Source organism: Patiria miniata, unplaced genomic scaffold, assembly GCF_015706575.1.
Source record: "Patiria miniata isolate m_02_andy unplaced genomic scaffold, ASM1570657v1 HiC_scaffold_20, whole genome shotgun sequence".
NCBI classification, from domain to species: domain Eukaryota; kingdom Metazoa; phylum Echinodermata; class Asteroidea; order Valvatida; family Asterinidae; genus Patiria; species Patiria miniata.
In genome coordinates this window covers 18,936,806-18,958,054 of record NW_024037059.1, presented here as the reverse complement: position 1 = coordinate 18,958,054, position 21,249 = coordinate 18,936,806, and the positions used below count along the sequence as shown (strand labels likewise).

At 38.6% G+C, this 21,249-nt stretch overlaps 1 protein-coding gene across 2 annotated transcripts; it reads right to left on the bottom strand.

Annotated features, from left to right (window-relative positions):
* Window positions 1–7,181: 7,181 nt before the first annotated feature.
* Window positions 7,182–21,024, bottom strand: LOC119727741 (alpha-N-acetylgalactosaminide alpha-2,6-sialyltransferase 3-like). 2 transcript variants are annotated; one of them, XM_038199778.1, is made up of 7 exons: window positions 20,948–21,024; window positions 19,671–20,051; window positions 14,214–14,291; window positions 13,234–13,635; window positions 10,671–11,068; window positions 10,049–10,156; window positions 7,182–7,848 (listed from the first exon to the last, which is right to left on the bottom strand). In XM_038199778.1, exons 3-7 carry the CDS (start codon window positions 14,256–14,258, stop codon window positions 7,593–7,595), a joined length of 1,209 nt encoding a protein of 402 aa, XP_038055706.1. In that variant the 5' UTR covers window positions 14,259–14,291; window positions 19,671–20,051; window positions 20,948–21,024; the 3' UTR covers window positions 7,182–7,592. The 2 variants fall into 2 exon arrangements, with proteins under 2 accessions (XP_038055706.1, XP_038055707.1); XM_038199779.1 differs by lacking the exon at window positions 19,671–20,051.
* Window positions 21,025–21,249: the final 225 nt, after the last annotated feature.

The window sequence follows — 21,249 nt, the reverse complement described above, 5'->3', positions numbered from 1 at the left end:
GTCCATCACAAGTCCATCACAAGTCCATCACAAGTCCATCACAAGTCCATCACAAGTCCATCACAAGTCTATCACAAGTCTATCACAAGTCCAGTCACAAGTCCATCACAAGTCCATCACAAGTCCATCACAAGTCCATCACAAGTCCAGTCACAAGTCTGTCACAAGTCCAGTCACAAGTCCAGTCACAAGTCCGTCACAAGTCCAGTCACAAGTAACAGTGGATGAAAAAATAACAATTGAATGCTTCCATCACAAGTCCAGTCACAAGTCTGTCACAAGTCCAGTCACAAGTCCAGTCACAAGTCTATCACAAGTCCATCACAAGTCCATCACAAGTCTATCACAAGTCTATCATAACAATATCACTATCATAACAATATCACAAGTCCAGTCACAAGTCCAGTCACAAGTCCAGTCACAAGTCCAGTCACAAGTCCGTCACAAGTCCAGTCACAAGTAACAGTGGATGAAAAAATAACAATTGAATGCTTCCATCACAAGTCCAGTCACAAGTCTGTCACAAGTCCAGTCACAAGTCCAGTCACAAGTCTATCACAAGTCCATCACAAGTCCATCACAAGTCTATCACAAGTCCATCACAAGTCCAGTCACAAGTCCAGTCACAAGTCCATCACAAGTCCATCACAAGTCCAGTCACAAGTCCAGTCACAAGTCCGTCACAAGTCCAGTCACAAGTAACAGTGGATGAAAAAATAACAATTGAATTCTTCCATCACAAGTCCAGTCACAAGTAACAGTGGATGAAAAATAACAATTGAATGCCTTTGTCAAAGCTCATTTGAATAGCTTGTGAGTTGAATAGGCTTGATTCACGAGTCGGCCATATTAAATTGAAAACGAGGTAAAATCTTCAGTTTTGGAACTTGTGAATAGAAATGAAAGTAATGACATAAAGTTAATTACAATAGATACAACAAAAATTAAAGTGAGGCTTGGGATGTATAAATAGTCTGGCACCATCCCATTCAACAGTATACAATTTATAAAATGCATTTAGGGAACACGATATTGGGACTGGAGGACTTGTGATGGACACGACTACGGCCCCGCTGCTAAGTACAGAATATGCAATGTAAAGAACTTATGAGTGGTCTTCGGCTGAAATGTGCTTCGTAGTTGAAACATAAATTGCTGGGGAGCGTATTCTGTTTTAGTAGTTCATGCTAAACTCATGTGCAGTTGTGTTCTTGAGCAGGAGGGTTTGCTGTAATGAACTTCTCTTCACACAAAAGCAAATGTGGTATAAATGTGGTTGATTTGTGTGTCATTTAGCAGTGTACGCTCCAGAGAAAATCAAAATCTCTTAAGTCTTTATCTTGACTAGAGTTAATTATAAGAATTGTAAGGCCTTTCACAGATTGAATTCAAGCATTTCTATTCAGAGTTGTCTTGAACTCTCCACTGCATAACAGAGATATAAACATCTGTGCTAAATACAATTTAAATTTTTCATAGTGAAGTTACTTAAAGGCACATGGGAACATCGGTAATCATCAGAAAAATAACCATCAATTTAATGAGAAAAACCTTGCTCAAAGTGAGGATAGGACTGGTAACCAAATACCCTTTGAATTTACTTCTTGAAATGCTTCGAAAGAAAACAATCATTAAAGCTGGTTTAATAAAAGTGGGCCTGTGGGCACATTTTTTTGCATGCACTGGCAATGGAATGCAGTTACGAGACCAACAAAAATTGTGCATTATAGTTTGTTTTCTTAAAATTGATAGTATCCACCGAGCTGAAACTTCAACAGGTCGGTTGTTAAACACCCGTCTTTAGATTTTGAGCACCTTTGTTGCTTCAAACTAAGTAAAAATGCTTAGAGACCACATGATCTTATTTACCTTTAAGGTCTCAGTCACTCTAACCATTCTAAATCCTGTTAGATCCAGCTCCTGCATGGTGTCTCATGAATTTGGAAGATTTGGGGATTTTACCGGCCCGGTGGGCATGACTTCACACATAGGTTTTCAGATTCTGTAGAAATATAAGAATGTGAGTGTTTACTGCACGGGATCGGATTGAGCAGGATTTAGGAAGTGCTCTCACAGAAGTGCCTGGAGAACGAGGGTAATGTAATTAAATAAGTTAGTAGGTTATGAGAATATATCTAATTTGCATTCTATAAATTTTGGGGTCCACGTTTTTTCCTGTCCCTGTTACATCTGACATCTGTGATTTTGTAATTCTGATGCACTCCTTAATTAATGCAGCCATCCTCCAAGAGTGAGTATGTGTGATCTGATACACTGTGCCCTCTGGAGACATGCACACAAAAGGGAACAAAAGATTGTATACGTCTCCACAGGGCAATTTCTATAGATGAATAGATCTCCACAAGGTTTCACGAAATAGATATATGGATTTTACTCAACTAGGAATTTCTAAGGTGGAAGAGTTTTAGAAAAGGGATATTAAGTCCGAATTACAGCCAAGGAAATTAATTCTGGCTAAAATAAGAGCATTTTGAAACTACACTTTCAAACTCGTAAACGTTACTACACAAGAACAAAGATGTGTCTCCAGAAGGACACAAATTTCAGTATATGTGAATAGCAAAATGCCTACACAACAAATAAAGCATATGAAGTCATTCTTAATGATACTTGAATGGCAAATTGCAAAGTACTAAGGTAGCACGGACAGGAAAATGTCACACTTTGAAGCCTAAATGAACAGAATGACCATGTGTTATGTTTGCATCAATTGTTAAGGCCGAGGAAATATATTTTTAAATAACATATTTTGTAAACTGTTAAAAAAAACTTGGCCCCTTTTGTTCACAAATCAAAATTGGCTTGTGTTATGAGAGATTTACACGATGTAACGGTAGGACCTTGATTAATTTTCCTACCGATCAGGAATCATTGAAAAGGAAAACAGTACGACCTGAACGGAGATTTTTAGAGTTTAATTTGTGGGCTGATTCCTGGGTTTTATATTACATGCCTTTTCCAGATGTTTGATGAAAAATGATGTCACAAAATAGGTCTGTAGAAGATTTTACTCGGGTTCTGATATTTTGCTGGAGCGTTTAGTGGGTGAAGCTATCATCAGTGGGTTCGGGGAGATTTAAAGGTTGTGCTGAACTTTTGAAGCAAAAGTACTTTGTTAAAACCACAACATTATCACAGCACTTGCATTTGGTTGTTAATTTCATTTGGTTAGTAAGATAAGATCTGAATAATGAATTAGAAAAAAAAAACTATTGTTGCAAGGAAGATTTTTCTTAAATTTGATATTAATGAAATAAGTTTTAGAGAGGCCTGATACAGAATTTACATATATGTAAAATCATTTCTTGATGTCGTGCCTTATTGAACCAGTTATGGTCTTAAATATGTCAATGTCTTTAATTCATTTCTGAGCTATTATCAGAAATTATTAGGCCAAGAGGATCTTAAAATTACAGGATATTGAGAGAAACAAAGAAGTGCGCTGTGTGGATGCTTTTCTTGTTCTGAAAAAAAATGCTGAAGTGGTAAAAAAATTTACAAACTATTTTTGACAATGGATATATCATTTCTCTGAGGAGGGATACACAAGGATTTTACAAATGATTTACATGTAAATTTATTTAAATGGAGATATTGCCACCGGATATATATTCCGTTTACAGATTTCAGGATTTTGTTTTGCCATTTTTAACAATCGGGCATTGTTATTATTTTTTGTTAGACCCAGTCACACAGCCCAGTTGTACATTAATTATTGAATAACAAGATAAGGATTGTCTTAAAGGGAATGTACAACATCTGCTTTCGCTGCAGTTTTCAGAAATAAATGGATTTGGAGGATTAGTATGTTATAGCAGATATTGTTTAACTGACTTGTTTCACGTTTTGGGCTTGTAGATGCTGGAAAAACCAAGAAAAACCAAGAAACCCAATCATGTTCTTGTAGTCTGGTTCCCTGACCCCACTTGAGATGAAACAGAGCAATTTATAGACTTTTGGGAATTGTAAGATCAAATAATCAGTCTAGCAGGCTTGTACCCCTTCACAGGTGTGTAATCAATTGCAGAGAAAATGCGGAATAAATAAATATGAAAAACTAGGAGCAGTTTTTGAAAAAAAAGCCATTTTTTTTTAAACGCTGGTTGGCTGACCAACGTTGGAAAAATACAGTTTTTCTTGAAAATGTCAGCACACCAGGAGCCATGATTTTACAGGATGCTTAAGACTGTCATTCCCTAACAATCCAGTAAGGTATTTCGTGATAAATCTGATCATTTCGTTTTTTGATGTTTGCAAATGTTGTATCTCCCCTTTAACAAAATTAACGGATTCAAGATCAAGAAAAATTGGAATGCCGACTGCCATACGCAGTCGAGTGATTGTTCCATTCACCCGTGAAGCCAGTCGTCATTCAGCCTTCCGTTGACTGACTCACCAAAAATGCCCTGTTATGTCGGAGACGCATGTAACGTCAGGCGCTGCCCTGCTGAAGGTGTGAAACGGAATTATCTAATCAAATTCCAGGCACGAGCGGCAGGAAGGCTGTTGTGTTGATATTGTCCCTGGGCTTTTTTTCTTGTCGTTGTCGACCTCTGATTTGGGCTCAGGCAGTTGCTGCTGTAGTGCATTTTCTTGTGTTGGATAATTTGATTGTCATGAAATGAAACCCCCTTTTTTTTCAACCACATGTCTGTGAGTGCATTCATTAGATTTTCTCACTGGAGCTGCACCCACAAGATGTCAGTTTACCTGATAGAGTGAAACTAAAAGTTGCTTAAATTAAAGGGGCATGAAATGAATTTTTCTTAGCAACATATTTTGTGCAACTTTCTATTCAACTTAAATGTATAACAACTATTTGACATCCCTTTTTGGTATATGTTGTTGCAAAAAAGTGCACTTCTTTAAACATTTCAAAATAATTCCATGCTTTTCCAGACAACTGAGGGTGCTGTTGATGTGATGTGATTTCAGGAAGACACTTGTTCAGTGAAGGGGTTTTCTGTTGAAATTGTGAACCCAAAAATATGCTCATTGAAAATATTTGTGAGAAAAGTTTGCTCATTGGCTTACTGCCGTGTACTGACACGACGACGAATCGCCACAGAAAAGAACATTTTTGACAAAAAAAAACAAACCAATGGTGAATTGACTGAAAATTGTACATACTTGATGAAAGTAGGTACATGTAAGCCGAAAATGTGTAAGGGTTGCATACGCATTTTTTTACCATAAAGTATTTGGGGGGGGGGGGGTTGAGATTCAGGGAGCAAGCCAATAGGACCACAGAACAGAGCGGATCTTGTTACGACTCAACATTTTTATGTTTGATTTTCCCTGAACTCGGCTAAAAGCCACTCCAGATACAGGGCTACAAGAGAAATAAATAGGAGAGTAGGTACTCGGGAAAACTGAAGGTAGGAGTTAACATTCCACTTGAAAAAGGGCAGATCATAGGTTGGAGGGAAACAAGCACCAGGCAAGGAATTCCAAAGCGATGCAGCAGTTTGGAAAAAAGCTATTGGAATATCGACGTACGAGAAGTACACGATTGCTACACAAACATGCAGGGAATCGTTACGATTTTCTCTGTTGCTTTATTTTGCACATTGCTCAATATTATAAATAATCTTGCTTTCACTTTTTAAGTAAACATTTCAGATATTAATTTTACACATCTATATTTACATAGATTTGTATGCTCAACTGTTATACATGTATATGATTGTCATTACACACATTATGTATTTATTAAAACTCATTTTTGTAAACAATGCCAATATAAATCAAAGAATGAAAGTGTGTGGCACTGAAGCTATCATTACAGAAGTTTTGAGTCAATTCAGATGCATGGAGAAATTAACACACTTCAATAAGTAAAATGACATTTTAACCCTTGACTTTATTCCAAATAAAATGATAAGTCTGGAGCAGTTGATCATGTACAACTCCGTGATGTAACTACTAAGCTCCGTAGTCAGTCAGGACACAGCTAGTTTTAAGCGAGAGGTTAAAAATGGTCTAGGAAGATTTGCATTTATGATATATTATGATTATATATTATGTCTGCTTTGCTGACACAGTGTTTAGTCCACTGTACTTGTGGAGCCTACAACTTAGCTACAATGCAGCTAACTTTACAATTTGCTCGTGCAGCAAACAGTTGGACAGACTTCTTGGCTTTGCAATTTGAAATTTGTCTTAATCAAGAATGGTTTTAAAAAAAAGTTACTCATATGAACTAGACATCATGCATTCTGGTCATGTAATTGGCAATGCTACACTGCATCAGCCATTATCTTCCGAGACTGAAAAAGGGAATCTTCTCAAATGGATAAAAAGTACTGCTTAAAGTTGATAGCAATTAAAGCTAAATCTGCCAGTGTTCCATTACCTACGGTATTGCAATCATAGTCAATATTTATACACCGTCTTATCATTCATAACACGGCATTCGGTTTATCTCTCGCCTCCTTCCCAACACCTGATTCAATGGTGCCCGGGGGAATGGCTACCGAGGATGGAATTCATGATTTTCTGTACGATATTGGCTGCTTATATTTGCTCTTTGCCGGGGAAAGCCCCTTGTAGAAGCTCAAATGACTACCCATGAGACGGACAGCTAGTATGAACAGCTCAATATTACTGAATCTGTAAACACCCACATCTTGCAAAATGGTACTGTGTGGACATTGGAAGGGGTGGAACGTTTCTCTGGTCCTGTTGGGTTTACTAAAAGAGATTGCACTATGAATGTCAAGTCTGGACGTGTCTTTCACCAAGCTGACGGAATACAGGTTGCTTGCATTTGATTTGTTTGCAACTATATTTCCTTATCTGTGAATGTGATGTGTTCTGTCAAAAACCGACTCTGGACAGCTGGTCCAAAAAGGTATTTTTTTTACTACCGGTAGTATTTTTACAGAATTCTTGCCTTTAACAGTGACAGTTAAATTAACCCTCCTGTGCAAACCCACATTCTATAATCAATGAAGTGACTGTTTTCAACAGTAAAGAGCTCCCAGACTACGTAAAGGAGGATTGACTGGCTGTGACTGTTTATGTTACTTTATAAACCCTGTGCTTTGACTGTAGGTGATTGATAAGACAACTGTGCCACCAGTTCCTGCTTTTGTCCGTTGACTGAATTTGACTAGTCAGAGTGCTTGCTTAAAAAAACTATCTGACTGTTTGTGACTAGCCTGTGTAAAAGGCATGGCAGGGGAAGTGGATGGAACTTTTGACTGTCTGTGACTGTTCAAACAGTAGGAGGGTTAATGAAAACGGACTTCCCTTTGGCAAAATTATGCTCATACGAAGTTTGTAATTTCACCAAGGTGTAAACAGAGAAATTACGCAGTCAGGGTTCAAGTTATGCATTTCTTGAACCGACACACCTCTCCAAAATCATTTCAAAAGTCCCTTCGGAGACAAAATTATCGTCAGAAACCTTTACAGAACTTTACCCTGTAGACATATAGGATCATTCACCTCCACATTGAAAAAAATTATGCCACATCTTAATTTTGGATGAATCTTTATTTCAAGATCAGCCTCAAAGTGTCTGGTTTTGACAGAACGCGTCACAAAATTGAAGACTTGATCTGCTGTTAGCTATTGCCGTCCCTCCTCATGAAAGGTGTATTGATGGGTTTATCTGCCGAGCGCCTTCTTTTGTCCAGATTCCATCCCGGGTTGTGGAACGTGATGTTGTATTTCATGGCCCAGCGTTGGAAGATGGCTTTTTCGGTCAGGAACCGGTGTCCGCCCTTTTTGGTGTACTCGTTGGCTTTGTAGTGATCGCACTCGCTGGGGCCCCACGAGGTCTGCCAGTAGTGGTAGCGGACTGGCTTGTGGCTGTATTTCCTGGATAATAATAATAATCATAATGGATATAGGCTTTTATCTAAGATCAAAGTGCTTTACATTATTATTCCCCTGATCATTGGGCCAACTAATAAACATTCCCAAGAAACTCTTGGTTCCCTGGGGAGTACACAGCTTGATGCTACCATTTCGGCGCAAAGCAGTTACAATCAATCACAATAACTATCTCTGCCCTCACAGGTACCCATTTTACTCCTTGGTGGGAGCATTCCTTCCTCCATGGTGGGAGATGCATTGAGTGACAAAGTGGCTTGCCCAAGGGCACACACACCACAAACCCAGGCCGGATTTGAACCCACAACCTGCAGACTATGAGTTCAATGCTCCAGACCATGAGACTATGAAAAAAACCAAATTGTTAAAAATGCTCTTTGTTCATCATTTGTGGATTGTTTTTTTTCACAGACACTAGAAAACCAGGGGAAATGGTGAAAATGACAGGATAACTTTGATTGTTTTTATATTTACTGTAAAAGTTTGAAGGTTTGTAACATGTTGACGTCGCTAGTAATTTTCAAAGCGTTTTTCTTAGCCTTTGAGAAAGTTATATTGAATGAAACAATAGTCCTTCTAACAAGACAACAGTGCCAACCAACTTACAAACAATGAAATAAACATTCAAAAAATGCAGGACGATGTCTGCAAAAACTAGGATGGGGCCACACCATCATTTTTGTTGTTGTTAGATTTTGTTTTTGCATGATTTACAAGGTTGGGTAGGGTAATAGGTATTTTTTTGTTGGCCTTAGTGTTCGATAAACAAAGCTCCTGCATTAGACCATCCAATTGCTAAATGTGTTGAGAGAATGGAAGGTGTCAAAAAGCATCCTCCCCCTAAGGAATCACTGTCAACCTCATCAACACTTCAATCAAACTAATTGAGTTTGCTGACGGGATTTCATCGTTTAGTGCCAATTAGGTTGCACGCTTTGCAAAACCTCGTCAATAATACAAGTGCGTAAGCGCCATTAATGCAGACATTAATTAGGTGACTCATCTAATGGGGACATTTATTATTAATGATTGGACACGCACTGTTTGGCCATGCCTGTGTTTACTCTGACTGAGCTTGAGAAGCTTGCCTGTGATCAATCAGCCATGAGGTGATAATTACCAGATGGCCTCGTTAAGCAAACCTCGCTTAATTATTGGGTTAGCGGATGTGGAAGAATGTTGTTTGGTTTACATATGTGAAAGAATGTTCCTATCCATACTGAAAACAGAGATGTCTAATTATTAAGTATGACCATTGGGGAGGGCAGTAAAAATGCTAACGTGTATCAAAGGTGAGACAGGGGAAATGAAAAATCCACAAAAATAATCCGAAGAGGAATTGAGGGTCACTGGGGGCCCAAGGGTTGCCGAGCAATATAGGGTCTATGTTTGTATTTGTCTCAAGGCAACCCTTTCAATCCGGTTCGTTAGTGTGACGGTTCATTTTAAACCACGCACACTGGCCATTAAGTAGCATTGGAAGTTGGAACCAGAAGCTAACGCAACTTGAGTGTTAGTATTAGTAATCAGTGGTGCGCGCCCGTGTTTGACATTTTTAATAAACAACCAGATACTTATTTGTTTTGTTCTATATAAAGGTTCGTAGGTAAAAACACCTTTGCGGTAACGCCATTACTGAGGGCTTCTGAGTGTTCAGTGATTCTCTTTTGCATAATTTTTTAACTGAAAAATAAATAAAACTGCTCCAAACTGCTTACAGACTGGATTGAACTGAAATATACTATAGGCCATCAGCCTCGGTCCAAAATTTTGGCCACCGGTATCAAATGAGGGGAATAATCGTCATAGCGATTTTTCGCAAGGTATACACCTCCAGAGTTGGAAAATATGTGTTATAGCATTGCAGCGGTGGCAGCTTTTTGGGTACTATCACCCTTTTTTTCAAAATGTCCATCAAAATGCTTGTTACCACTCTGGGGGCAGTATACCTTGCGCATGCGCACTATAATCATTTATGCCCTGATTTGATACTGGCCAAACCCCCAGGCTGATGGCCTACTAAATCAACAAATGAGAGGGCCTAATGATTGCTAGCAGGATCGTTCTCAGAGGCAATTTGAGTTGTTTGTTTGTTTGACGAAGCAACCATTTGCTCGCTCTCTCTGGGATTGTTGCTATAACACTTGTATTTAGTCTAGCTTTTGAGATTTTCTGGATTTAATACCTGCAATGGTCGTCAGGCACCATGCCATAGACGTGAATCTCCTCACACATGTCGATGGCTAGCATCATGGTAAACCAGCCGGTGGATAGCCAGGAATTTGTTTTTGCCCTGTCAGATGAAAAAACAAAAACAAAATATTCTCATTATCATCCAGGATGGACTAGAATAATATCTCAAGAATACATCACCTTTTTGTCCTTTGATGCTACAGATGCTTATGAATGCACAGCAGGAAATTATGTGATTGAGGTTTTCCGGAAATGAGAATTCAATGGAAATCTAATTAATTGGCGTTTGGGGGTTTTGGTTTAGTTCTTGATATGGTTATTCACAAATACAGCAAGAACAAAGAAAATGAGATATCTAGTTAAAAGTTTGTACATACAACATATTGACTGCATCTGTGAGGAGAATTGTAAGGGAGTCAATTATAAGCCAATGGCAAGGCAAGTCATATGTCAGGTCTACAAGTAACAGGGATGAACAGTGAGTATGCCTTTGTGACTTCATTTAAATAGTTTAAGACTTGACTTGAGACTAGTACTGCCAGGGACTTGTCTTGACTTGTGATAACTTGGTAACAAGTCGGTCAGTAGGTAGTCTTGGTTTCATGCCTGATTACCTGTCCTTCCCAGTTTCACTCTCAAACAGCCTGACAGCCTCTGTCTCCCCGGCATCGTCCAAGGAGTAAAACTCGGCGTCGTACCCCTTGGCAAGCATCTGTACCCTCTTCAGTGCCTCCTTGTGTTTAGGGGTGTTCAGACCCCAGAACAGATACCTCTCGGCCTGCTGGGCCCCTGTGAGGAGCTCTGAGGCCTTGGTCTTCAGCCCCAGCGTCGAGATAAAGCAGATGATGCGAATCGTCGTCTTAAAACCCACGTCCACCTCGAAGCCCTTGGTGGGTGCGACGTTCATGCGGAGGATGCAGGAGTGGCTGTCGATTTGCCGGCCTGCTCGCTGGTGTAAAAGCTGGCCGGAGCTGGACACCAGAGCGCACGTGTTGCAGTGGAAATCCAAAGGCTACATTGGGTGGGATAAAAACCCAATAAAGAACATTCAAACACTGACAATAATCCTCAAGACATATTAAAGAAACCTCACTGAATACTTCAAGATCAACCAGTGGGTAGGAACCCAATGGCAAATTCCTTGTACTTTAATTTTCAAGGGGCTTCAAGTTTCATGTAATGTGATATTTTTTAGAGCAATGCTTTCCTAAATCTTGCAAAATCCTATAGTTTGGTTGTGGTATCGCTGCTATATCAGATTTGAACCAGCCAGCCGACCCCGGCTAAGACATCTGCACCAGTAAGCAAGAGGTCGTGGGTTCGAGTCTAACCGGAGTAGTTTGTGAATGTTTTCTCACAAACACAATTAGTATAAAGTGTTAATTACGTCAGTGAAGGGCACAACCCAATATTGAATGTGCAAAATCCTTCAAAAATCTTCTTAGAGATTTCGAAGGGTCTGGAAGGATTCAGATAAGCACGACTGGTTACTGGTTTTCTGCATAGTGTACTCTTTAATGTACCACTTGATCCATTAAATGTGTGCCGTGTTATGCATATTGACTCTACATATTTCATGACACTGAGTGTAATATTATGCATACTGCATGAGCGGGGCTAGGATTCTGCAGACAAGCTGTCTACCGTATGATGATTTATTATTGTAGCTCCCTCATCAGATGACTTATTTGCATGCATAGTGTGAGCATATTCATTTAATGCCTTTGCCCAGTCATAACATCACCCAAGATGAGCCAATAAATCATGTCAGTCGGGAGGGGGGTGGGGGGGGGGGGGGCCAAGACCTTCTTGAAACAAATTTAATATATTCATAGGGTAAATTACTTGTGTCGGGGTGATGTAAATTCAATATTCTTATTTTTAATTTTTTTTTCACAAACACTGTATACTCAGTGTTGTCCCGAGTGATTGAGAGAAAAATCACTCGGCTGGAACTCGAACCCACGCCCTGCTGCTTACTGGTGCATACATCACTCGACCACCGAGCTTGCCAGGGTCGGCTGGCTGGTTCGAATCAAATATAGCAGCGGGTATCACAACCAAACTATTCATGAGATGGAATTTGCGTCAGGGTTTATGTAAATTCAATATCGGTTTTGCCCTTCACTGACGGATTGTTATTATTTTTATAAACACTGTATACTCCTGTGTGTCCTGAGTGATTTTTCTCACTACAGTGTTTATAAAAACAATTGAAAATACACAATATTATAATTTTGGTGAAGGACGAAAACCCAAGATTGAAACAAATTTTATGTTAATATTTTCATGACTAATTCTGATAAACTGCTACAAAATGCACACATTTAGAAATGACGCTATTGCAGCGAAATAAAATTGTAAAAACTGAAATAGCATGTAAAAGTGTACGATTTACCCTTGAGTATATCAAGCAGGAAACCAAGTAATTTCAACATCCCCTTCTCCGCAAGTCAAAGTTCAAACTAAGGTCACGGATGTGAATCATAAGATTCCTCTCGTTGTTGTTTGAGCTTTATAACTTCTGCTGAAGTTAACTTACGTAAAATAATTTCATGATAATGTAATAAAAATAATGCAGACTTCTTTGTATCATATTATTCCCATTAAAAAAAAGAAAAGGAAAATTGCCACTGAGCATTCCACATTTACCACAGTAATTTAAGTGAAATAATCAAGTCTCTTTATATTCATGACATTGAAATAAGATTCGTTTGACGGGTCATGTTGTTGCAAGCAATCCGTGAGTTTGTATATTTTTCGGCCGAGTCGTGACAGCAGAAAGTCCCCGTATATCGCAGAAGAGTGGTCAACCTGAAAGGTTAAACGGATACGCTTAACTTGACGTAGCTGAGGGCTATGTTTGCCGTGGCTTGCAAAATTTCATTACACCGAAGCTTGGAAAAACACGCGCACGCCAAATTCAAATAACTATGCCGCGGGGAAGGTGTGCTGCACTAGATAAATGTGCTGAGGTTAATTTACGCGTCCTATTTGTGGTAATTATGATAAATGGAGATGGCTTGCAGATGTGGAAAAGAACATGTGTAAACATGGGACACTGGCCAAGGCTGAAATGTATTGGGATAGGAGTTTGTTTCTAAGTGTTATATCTTTTAATGACAAACCTGTGAATCAGAATAAATTTTAAAACGAAATCGGCAAAAGCTTTCCTACCTGTAAATCTACCATTGACTTGTAATGCTGCTGGACCGAATGAAGCCGATCGTCTCTACTTCTGAATTCCGAAATGTTAATGTCTTTGTTGCCGTGGCAACCCTCGTCTCGATTACTCCCGCATTCGCCCCTCTCGTGGTTTTCACTCTGTTTCTTTGATCCTTGATCGTCTTTGGACTTTTTGGAGAAGATAAAGTCGGGCGTGTCATTATGCGGAGGGGATGGCGGCGTTAGAGCGCTGCCTCCGTGGATTCTTCTCTGGGTGAGGTTCAGAAGATTGATGGAGAACCTGCCGCCGTCTTGGAGGGCCCTAATGGTTCTTGTGGAGTTCAGGATAAGCATGATGACGAGACTGGCCACAAACGAGTACAGGATGAGTGCTGTTAGAAATTTACGGCTTCGCTGATTGAGGGAAACATTGGAAAACAAAAAAAATAAATCAGCACTGAAAACATTAAAAGAATGAGAGAAATGTGACCATAATATTTATTTTGGATAATCATTTGAGATTTTCTTGAGATCAAGTGTAGCTTCTTGACCAAATTGAAATTCTTTGTGGCTGTCAGTTTCTGCTATGTAGACTTAAATGTTTCTCCTTACATTTTTGGAGGAGTATTTATAGCTAGTTCTTGATTTAATGTTTATAATAAATAACAGCGTAGGGCAAGGGTGACAAAAAGGGAAGCACGTAGTAGTTTAGGACACAACAAGTTGAAATGAGCTGTCAACATCAATTTCTAAATATAAGAAATCTTTCTGTAAGGGAATTCTTGCATGTTTGACTGTGAAAACAAGGAAGTTATAATTTTGGCAAATTATGTTGCTTCCACTTCCAACATTATCTGTCGTACACAAATCTTAAACAAGCCCTCAGGAGGGGAAAAGGGGTCAAAATAAAGTTGAGAATTTCATTAGCAAAGACGGACGTTTGTGCATGCCGTCAAAAAATTTAGAAAAGGAAATGTTTTGTTCAAACTTACAAGGAAGATGCATGAAGAGGTAGATGGCCTTACTTCGCTCTCCATATTTTTAAAATTTAATCGGCTCAAATCCACGGCCTGAGAAAATAGAGGGAAAAAAGGCTCAAAGTAATTTGATTTTACAAAGAGTAGTGTAGTGTCCAGTTAATATGAGAAACCTGTAATGATGTTCAAATCCCTGACAACAGTTAATTTACATATTTAGTAGCTTTTAGTCTTACACAAGAGAATTTGCTTATACTCAAAACTATATATTGATAGAATAATTTACATCTATGTATATCTTAGTTATATTTATATTCGATTCCTTTGAATAGATCATTACAGCTAGAAGTATTCTAAGTTGCTGTACTTTATATTTGAACGCTAATCTAATTTACAGGAACTAATTCAAAGTGCACTAATTTAAAGGAATTTCAAGTGATTCAAGTAATAGAACAATAAATTAGATCAGTTTCACAGTTACACTTTAATAAAATCTGGTTACAATATCTTTTTTCATTAGTAACGTTTGCTTTAATAGATACACAGATGCCTATTGCAGAATATGTACGTTGCATTAATGAGTCATAAATATTTCACCGCCATTTAGATTTATAAGATGCGTTTCTCTGAAATGCATCCTGATAAATTTTAATCGGTTCTGTGTGAGGGTTATTACTGCAATTTCCCGTGGGGAAAAAAGGCCCCTGAGACGATACAGGGGAGTAAGTAAACAGGTTCTATGACTGTAAAAGAGGTATTTCGTGGTCCGAGTAGTCATAAATTCTGTGTTACTTTTCTGTATAAAAGACAACAAACGTTAACTTAACACAAACTCACTAATGAATTACCAGGCATGTTATACAAACCATACATGTATTATAAAGATTGTGCTTGCAACAAAAACAACACTGACTAGATTGATTGCAGGTCATATTTCCAAGATATGGCCATGTGGTTAGAGGTAGTTTCACAGATAAAAGCTGCTTTTTTTAACTTTTTTGTATTTACACATTTTAAAATGAGATATTTTATGTTTGTGCAATATTTTGTTGCCATATTTATAAATGTTGAACAATATTGAGAAACGTAGAGTAAAATTGAGTAAAATAAAAATGTTAATTGGGGCTATTCAAAATTTGACTTTGAATATTGAATTTGATAAATTTGAATTCAGAAATGCACTCTGCACGATCCATGATACGACAGGGAGCATATAAGAAGGTTAGGTCATACAAACATCCACACTGGCTTCCCATCTCTCTTTCTTAGAATGTTCGCTCCCCAGCCAGACTTAAAGAAAACAACTTGAGCTCTGCCAGCCCGCTCATAAGAAATGAGAGACACGCTATCCCTCATCACAGTGTGCAAATGACTGCTCAAGCAAAAAATACCCTCAGTGATGAGAGAATAGAATATCTTCCTTTTCATATTTTGCCACTGGGTGACGTCACTGCTAAAAAATGCCAAAATAAGCAAGCTTCTTTGGAGGTTGAAAGTAATACTGTATAGCATCCTGTTGTGATGGATGCTTTAGTGATGAAATGTCTCAGCTTTCACATGAGGATTCCCATATTGCTCCTCACTACTGGATAGTATTTCAGCTTCTCAAGAAGCCAGAAGAGCATCACTGAAACGTTGTTGACTTTTTTTTTCTTTTTGAATAAATCCAGAAGGAAGACACGACCCTTTCACATCTTAAGTACATTTCTTACCGTGCAAGAGATAAGTACACTTCGAATTTCTTGCACCTTTTCAAAAATTAAAATGTACATTCTGGTCAATTTAAGATCGTAAAAGATGAAAGTCTAACATTCTGCAGTTCAGTGAAATATCACCATCCAAATGTCTCTTTGAAACATCTGGATATTCAAAGTATGTGAAGTGAATTGGAATTCACCTGATGAGGGCTCAAATGAATAATCACATCTGAGCTTTATGTTTGTTTTGCATGCGCATGCACACAACTGTTACAAATATTGAGTGGCTCAGCGTGGAATGGGAGGAATATTATCGCAAGGTAAAATCTGGACTTTTCCATTTCACGAGGCAAAGCCGAGTGAACTGGAAAAGTCCAGATGTTACCGAGCGATAATATTCCTCCCATTTCACAATTTAAAGCCACTCTATATTTGTTTTATATAACTGACACATAGATCCTTGTCGTATGATATATTTGAACTTTTTTTTTCAATACAAAACTGGAGGAAAATGTATTTCTCTCTTCCAAACCACCTCTTCACGAAAATGTTTGAACCCAACACTGTAGGGCTGGCTCTTTGAAACAATACGCACTACGCGCAACGCTGAACGCGCTCACCAGCATGCATTTGCACACAAATACCGCGTCATGATCCTTACTGTTGAATAGTATTTCCCATTCCCCATGGGCGGATAGTACTTTTTGAGCTGCGGCGTGAATGGGAGCAATAAATAACGAATGTCACGTGATGTAAGTTCCACCAATCAAATGACTAGGATCTGCATGTCAGTTATATAATTACAAATATAACCTTGAGCAAGTCTCTGTAATTAAGTGAAGCCATGCTATGCACCTGCACCCAGGCATGTATTTATTGATTCTATATTATGAGCTGTTTAATTTAGAGCATATGATTATCACTGCTTTCCCTTGTGTCTGTTATGACAGAAGGCGGAAGTAGTGGATCAAACAGCTGGGAAAACAAAGGTGTTTTAGATGTGTCACAATTTATCACGTGCTCCCAATGTTTAGATAATCTAACATGGAAATCTTCAAGCCAGGGTTTATCGTTTGACAAATTATGTAATCTGTTCCCATGAAATTATTAGTTAATTATTATATTTTGGGTTTTTCTTAGTACATACATTATTCAAAAAACTGTTTGCAAAATATAACCATTAACTGAGTTGTATGTTTTTTGTTTGATATTTTGTATTCTTATTTTTTCATTACTTTTTAATTTTTATTGATATGTTGTTTAGCTAATTTTTATTGTTCAATGTATTTTTAATGTGTGTTTTTACAGAAAACAGCTAAATTTTCCATTTCATTTTTGAAAATGGATAAAGAATAAAGAATTGAATTGAATGGAATTATTTGGTGAATTAATGTGTTTTCTATCTGTGTCCAGATAGAGAAATACATGCTCCTAGATTAGGAATTAATTCAACAATGTAGTATTGTTTTCGTTGATCTAAATTTTCTGATGACAGATTGTTTCTGAGTTCCACGGCTGTGTGATGTTAATAGAGGCCCGTGTCACTATACATGCCATCATGTCTATGGGGAGTATGAAAACGCATCCTTCTTGAGAACCGTTTTGTGGCTAAGCCGTAAAGTATTGCCGAGTTCAAATGTAGACCCTTGCTCCGTATTTTACCCCCGGGCAAAGCATTATACTCTCCACCTGCCTCTGTCATGGTATATGAAAAATGATTGAAGCTGCTGCCAAAGCTAACGACAGCCTTTTGTATTCAATGGACTTATATTCCATCACGACGGCTATATACGGAAAACACTGACTTAATGAGCAGCAAGGCTTTGGCACTTGGCACATGCAGGATCTACCGAGTTCTTAAAGGTGCATGTTCACTGTACAAAATCTGATCTTTGCTTTGAAAACAATTAAAGCCTGATACTGCACATCACTACTTCACCCATGAAAACTAGAGAAAAAAAAACCTGGCAAATTTCATACCATTGGTTTGGTAAAGAAACCAAACCTTGTAGTTTTTATATATAATTACTATCAACCTTTAATTGACCTACATTTGTACCCTGCCCTATCATAAAATGCACTATGCACTACTGGGAAAGATTCCCATATCTGGCCATCACTTGACACCCTGTGTACAGATCGTATTAGACTGGTCTGAAAATTTCTAAGTGTTTTCTCAGTAAATACTTCAATATTTTCCCTGCTAAATTTGACTTTTTAGGACATATTATCACTTTCTGATGGCTGATAGGTCACTGAAGGGAAAAATTAGTGATGGCCAGATATGGGAATCTTTCCCGCTACTGTGTTGTTCAAATGCATTTCCAGTGTGTTTTTCTTGAATGCTAGGGTCCGGATTTAATAAGATTTATTTCCGATAATGAAAAACATGGAGGGATGTATCCCTGATCCCTCAGGCTTTGCCGGTTAATCATATTTAGTGAGCATTACTGACTGACTCCCTTAAGCTGAAATGAATCTGCACTCAAGTGAGTGGGTGTATGTTTACGTGTTATTTTGCCTTGGCGCCTCTATTGGGCAAAAATTCTTTCTTGTTTTTGCCTTTCTTTTATCAATTATGAAAGACAGTCCAATTGACTGAATTAGTAATTCAGATCTTGAATTTGATTCAGTTGGTGAGACTCTATCCCTTGATGAAATTTACATCTAAATCAAGCACATAGGCCTAACTCAGTTTAGAATTTTTTTTTACACAAGTAGCTTTATGGTAGTACAGGGATGATAAAAAAAACAGTTGATCAAAAAACCTGTTATCAGTTTCATTTTATTCCCATAATGTTTTCTTATATTAGCACTTCTTGTTGTAAATATAGCAAAGCTTTGTCGCTGAAGCAAAGAGTAATGCTAATATTTGAAGAGACAGTGTTTCTTTGCCACAGCCATGGGCGTCGCGAGGGGGGGGGGGCAAGGGGGGGCACTTGCCCCCCCCCTGGAAAAGCAAAAAAAAAAACAAAAAAAAAGGAAGAAAAAAAAGAAAAGAAAAAAGAAAGAAAAAGAGGCGCGAAGACAAAGTGGTGTAAATTTAATGAGTTGGGGGGGGGGGGGCAAAATGTCCCTGCCCCCCTCTAAAACTGCTAAATCGAAAATGTGTTGAGAAATACAAGCATTTTTTGGCAAAAAAAAATGTTGCCCCCCTCTAGAAAAATCCTGGCGACGCCCATGTCCACAGCAGATGTGAATTTTCAAGTAATAATTCATTAGTTCATAAAGAATATAACTTGGCTTCATCAATAGGTTTTGTGTCCCACCCAAGGCTCAGAATTTTGTTTAATACTCAAATACTTTTGAAAGGAAATGAGTCAAGCGGTCATGCACCTGCAGTAGGTCAGCTGAACTGTAGACCTTTGTGATTCACAAATTAGAAACATTGGAAATTGAACAAAACTAAACAGATAAAAGAGGTATGAATATAGTTTGATTTCACATACTTCTGAATTCCATATGAGGTACCCAAATACCAACTTATGTTTTAAGTAACTAGTAACAGATATTTTAAAACAGTACTAGTGAGACTTCTTTAATTAACATTATCATGATCATCTTACATTTATCTTCATTGTAACCTATGTATAGAACTTCCATTGTAGAGGGAACTATACATAGTATTTATCTTGCATGTAAACAAAATGGGCCCTAAAACAGAATTCCCTCGAAAATATCGTTATTTTGCACAACGTTCACTCCATCTCACATTCTTGTATTGATTTAAGTATGTTTATTTCGTGAGCATAAAAAGAACAGTGGCAATACATACCTAACTCCTCAAAGTACACCCATCAGACTGCATTGATCCAATGAGGCAAACGAAGCGGCAAAAAGCTGCAGCACTATGTGCGATGTGTAAGCTCAAGCACATGAACTTTATAAAACTGAAGCCGGGTTGTTTTTGCACGGGATCTCATCAGCTCACCAGTCCCCTACGTATTTCCTGAACCGGGTCCGTGACTCATCCGCTCTCCAAGACTTAAAATGTTCCCTTTCCAATTTGTCTAATAATTTGTGCCACGAGCGCGACTCGCCGTTGCTCGGGGTGTCAAAGTCGAAGGGGCCGCTCTCCGCGGCCAACGATGATTCAGACCCGCTACTACACGAGCACGGCCGGTGTAATGCGCTACGCCGGCTCCGGGTGTATGAACTCCGGGGGAGTAGAAAGAGGAAGGTGGAAATTATTCTGAAGCAATGCCTTGGGGTTATCAAGAAGGGAACACTGCTGATAATAATGATGGAGAAGGGTCTGGTGGGAATATAGAAGGTAAAGACCTTGTTGGCGACCGCAGCGAGCGATCGGCGTTTTTGATATCGGCGATTTGTGACTGATATGCTAGACTTGCGTCTGCAGTTGTGTAGATCGGTCGATGGTTTCTCTGTTAGTCATTAATTATTCACCTCGAATTGATGTGTAAGTGCAACTGCGGCAGTTCTTTGTCAGTGCTTCATTCATCCAGCAAAGAATACTATATACAGTCTTTCACGCTGTAAATCAATTTCCTCCTGCCCTATATTTTTTTCTCAATTTGGCTAAGCCTACTTTTAAAGCTGAGGCAGGGGTAGACCGCCTCGTTCACGAGTCTAAGTAAGGCAGGGCTTACAAAATGCCTCCCCAACCCCCCAAATATCACAAAATCATTTTTCGAGCAGTCTTCTGAATTTTACGAGATCCGTGCCTGACCAACTTTCATTCACTTGGCTACTTACTGCGCCACTTCTTTCAATGTCAAGGGAATTGTTATTAAATAATGAAAGGTTTGCGGAAACACCATGTGCGAATAATTTCTCAACTAAGAGAATGGTTCTGATAAGAACCAGAGGTATAAACTCGACGTTTGGAATTGTTATTGATAATGTTGATGCCAGGGATGAAGTGGTGATTTTGGCCTCGGTCAAATTCAGTATTTGAAAGTTCGAAGCCTACAGTAATCCCCGAACAAAGTTACATGTCCTTTTGCATGACGTCTACATAATTATGCAAGCCAAATTATGAAATACTGACGAACAAAATACAACTCTTAAGCTACTTTTTACATTAGTTACCTTGTGTCCACGTGCAGCAGACAGAAGTTAAATTTGGGCAGCCATTTTTCCCGCTTCACCAGTCACGACTGCTTACGTCATGGCTGTGAAAAAAACTGACCAATGGCGGCGCAAAGCTGGCTTAAAACGCCGGTCAGAAATGTCATGTGACCTGGGGTCAAATGTCGCTGGGGGAGGAGCGTTCAGTTTACATGAACGGAAATTATCCATTGAGAAAAACAATATTTGCGTTCTTCAATCCTCTCACAAAGTATTTTCCAAGTTTGCCCGTTTGTCTCAAAATAACTAAGTAAATAAGGACA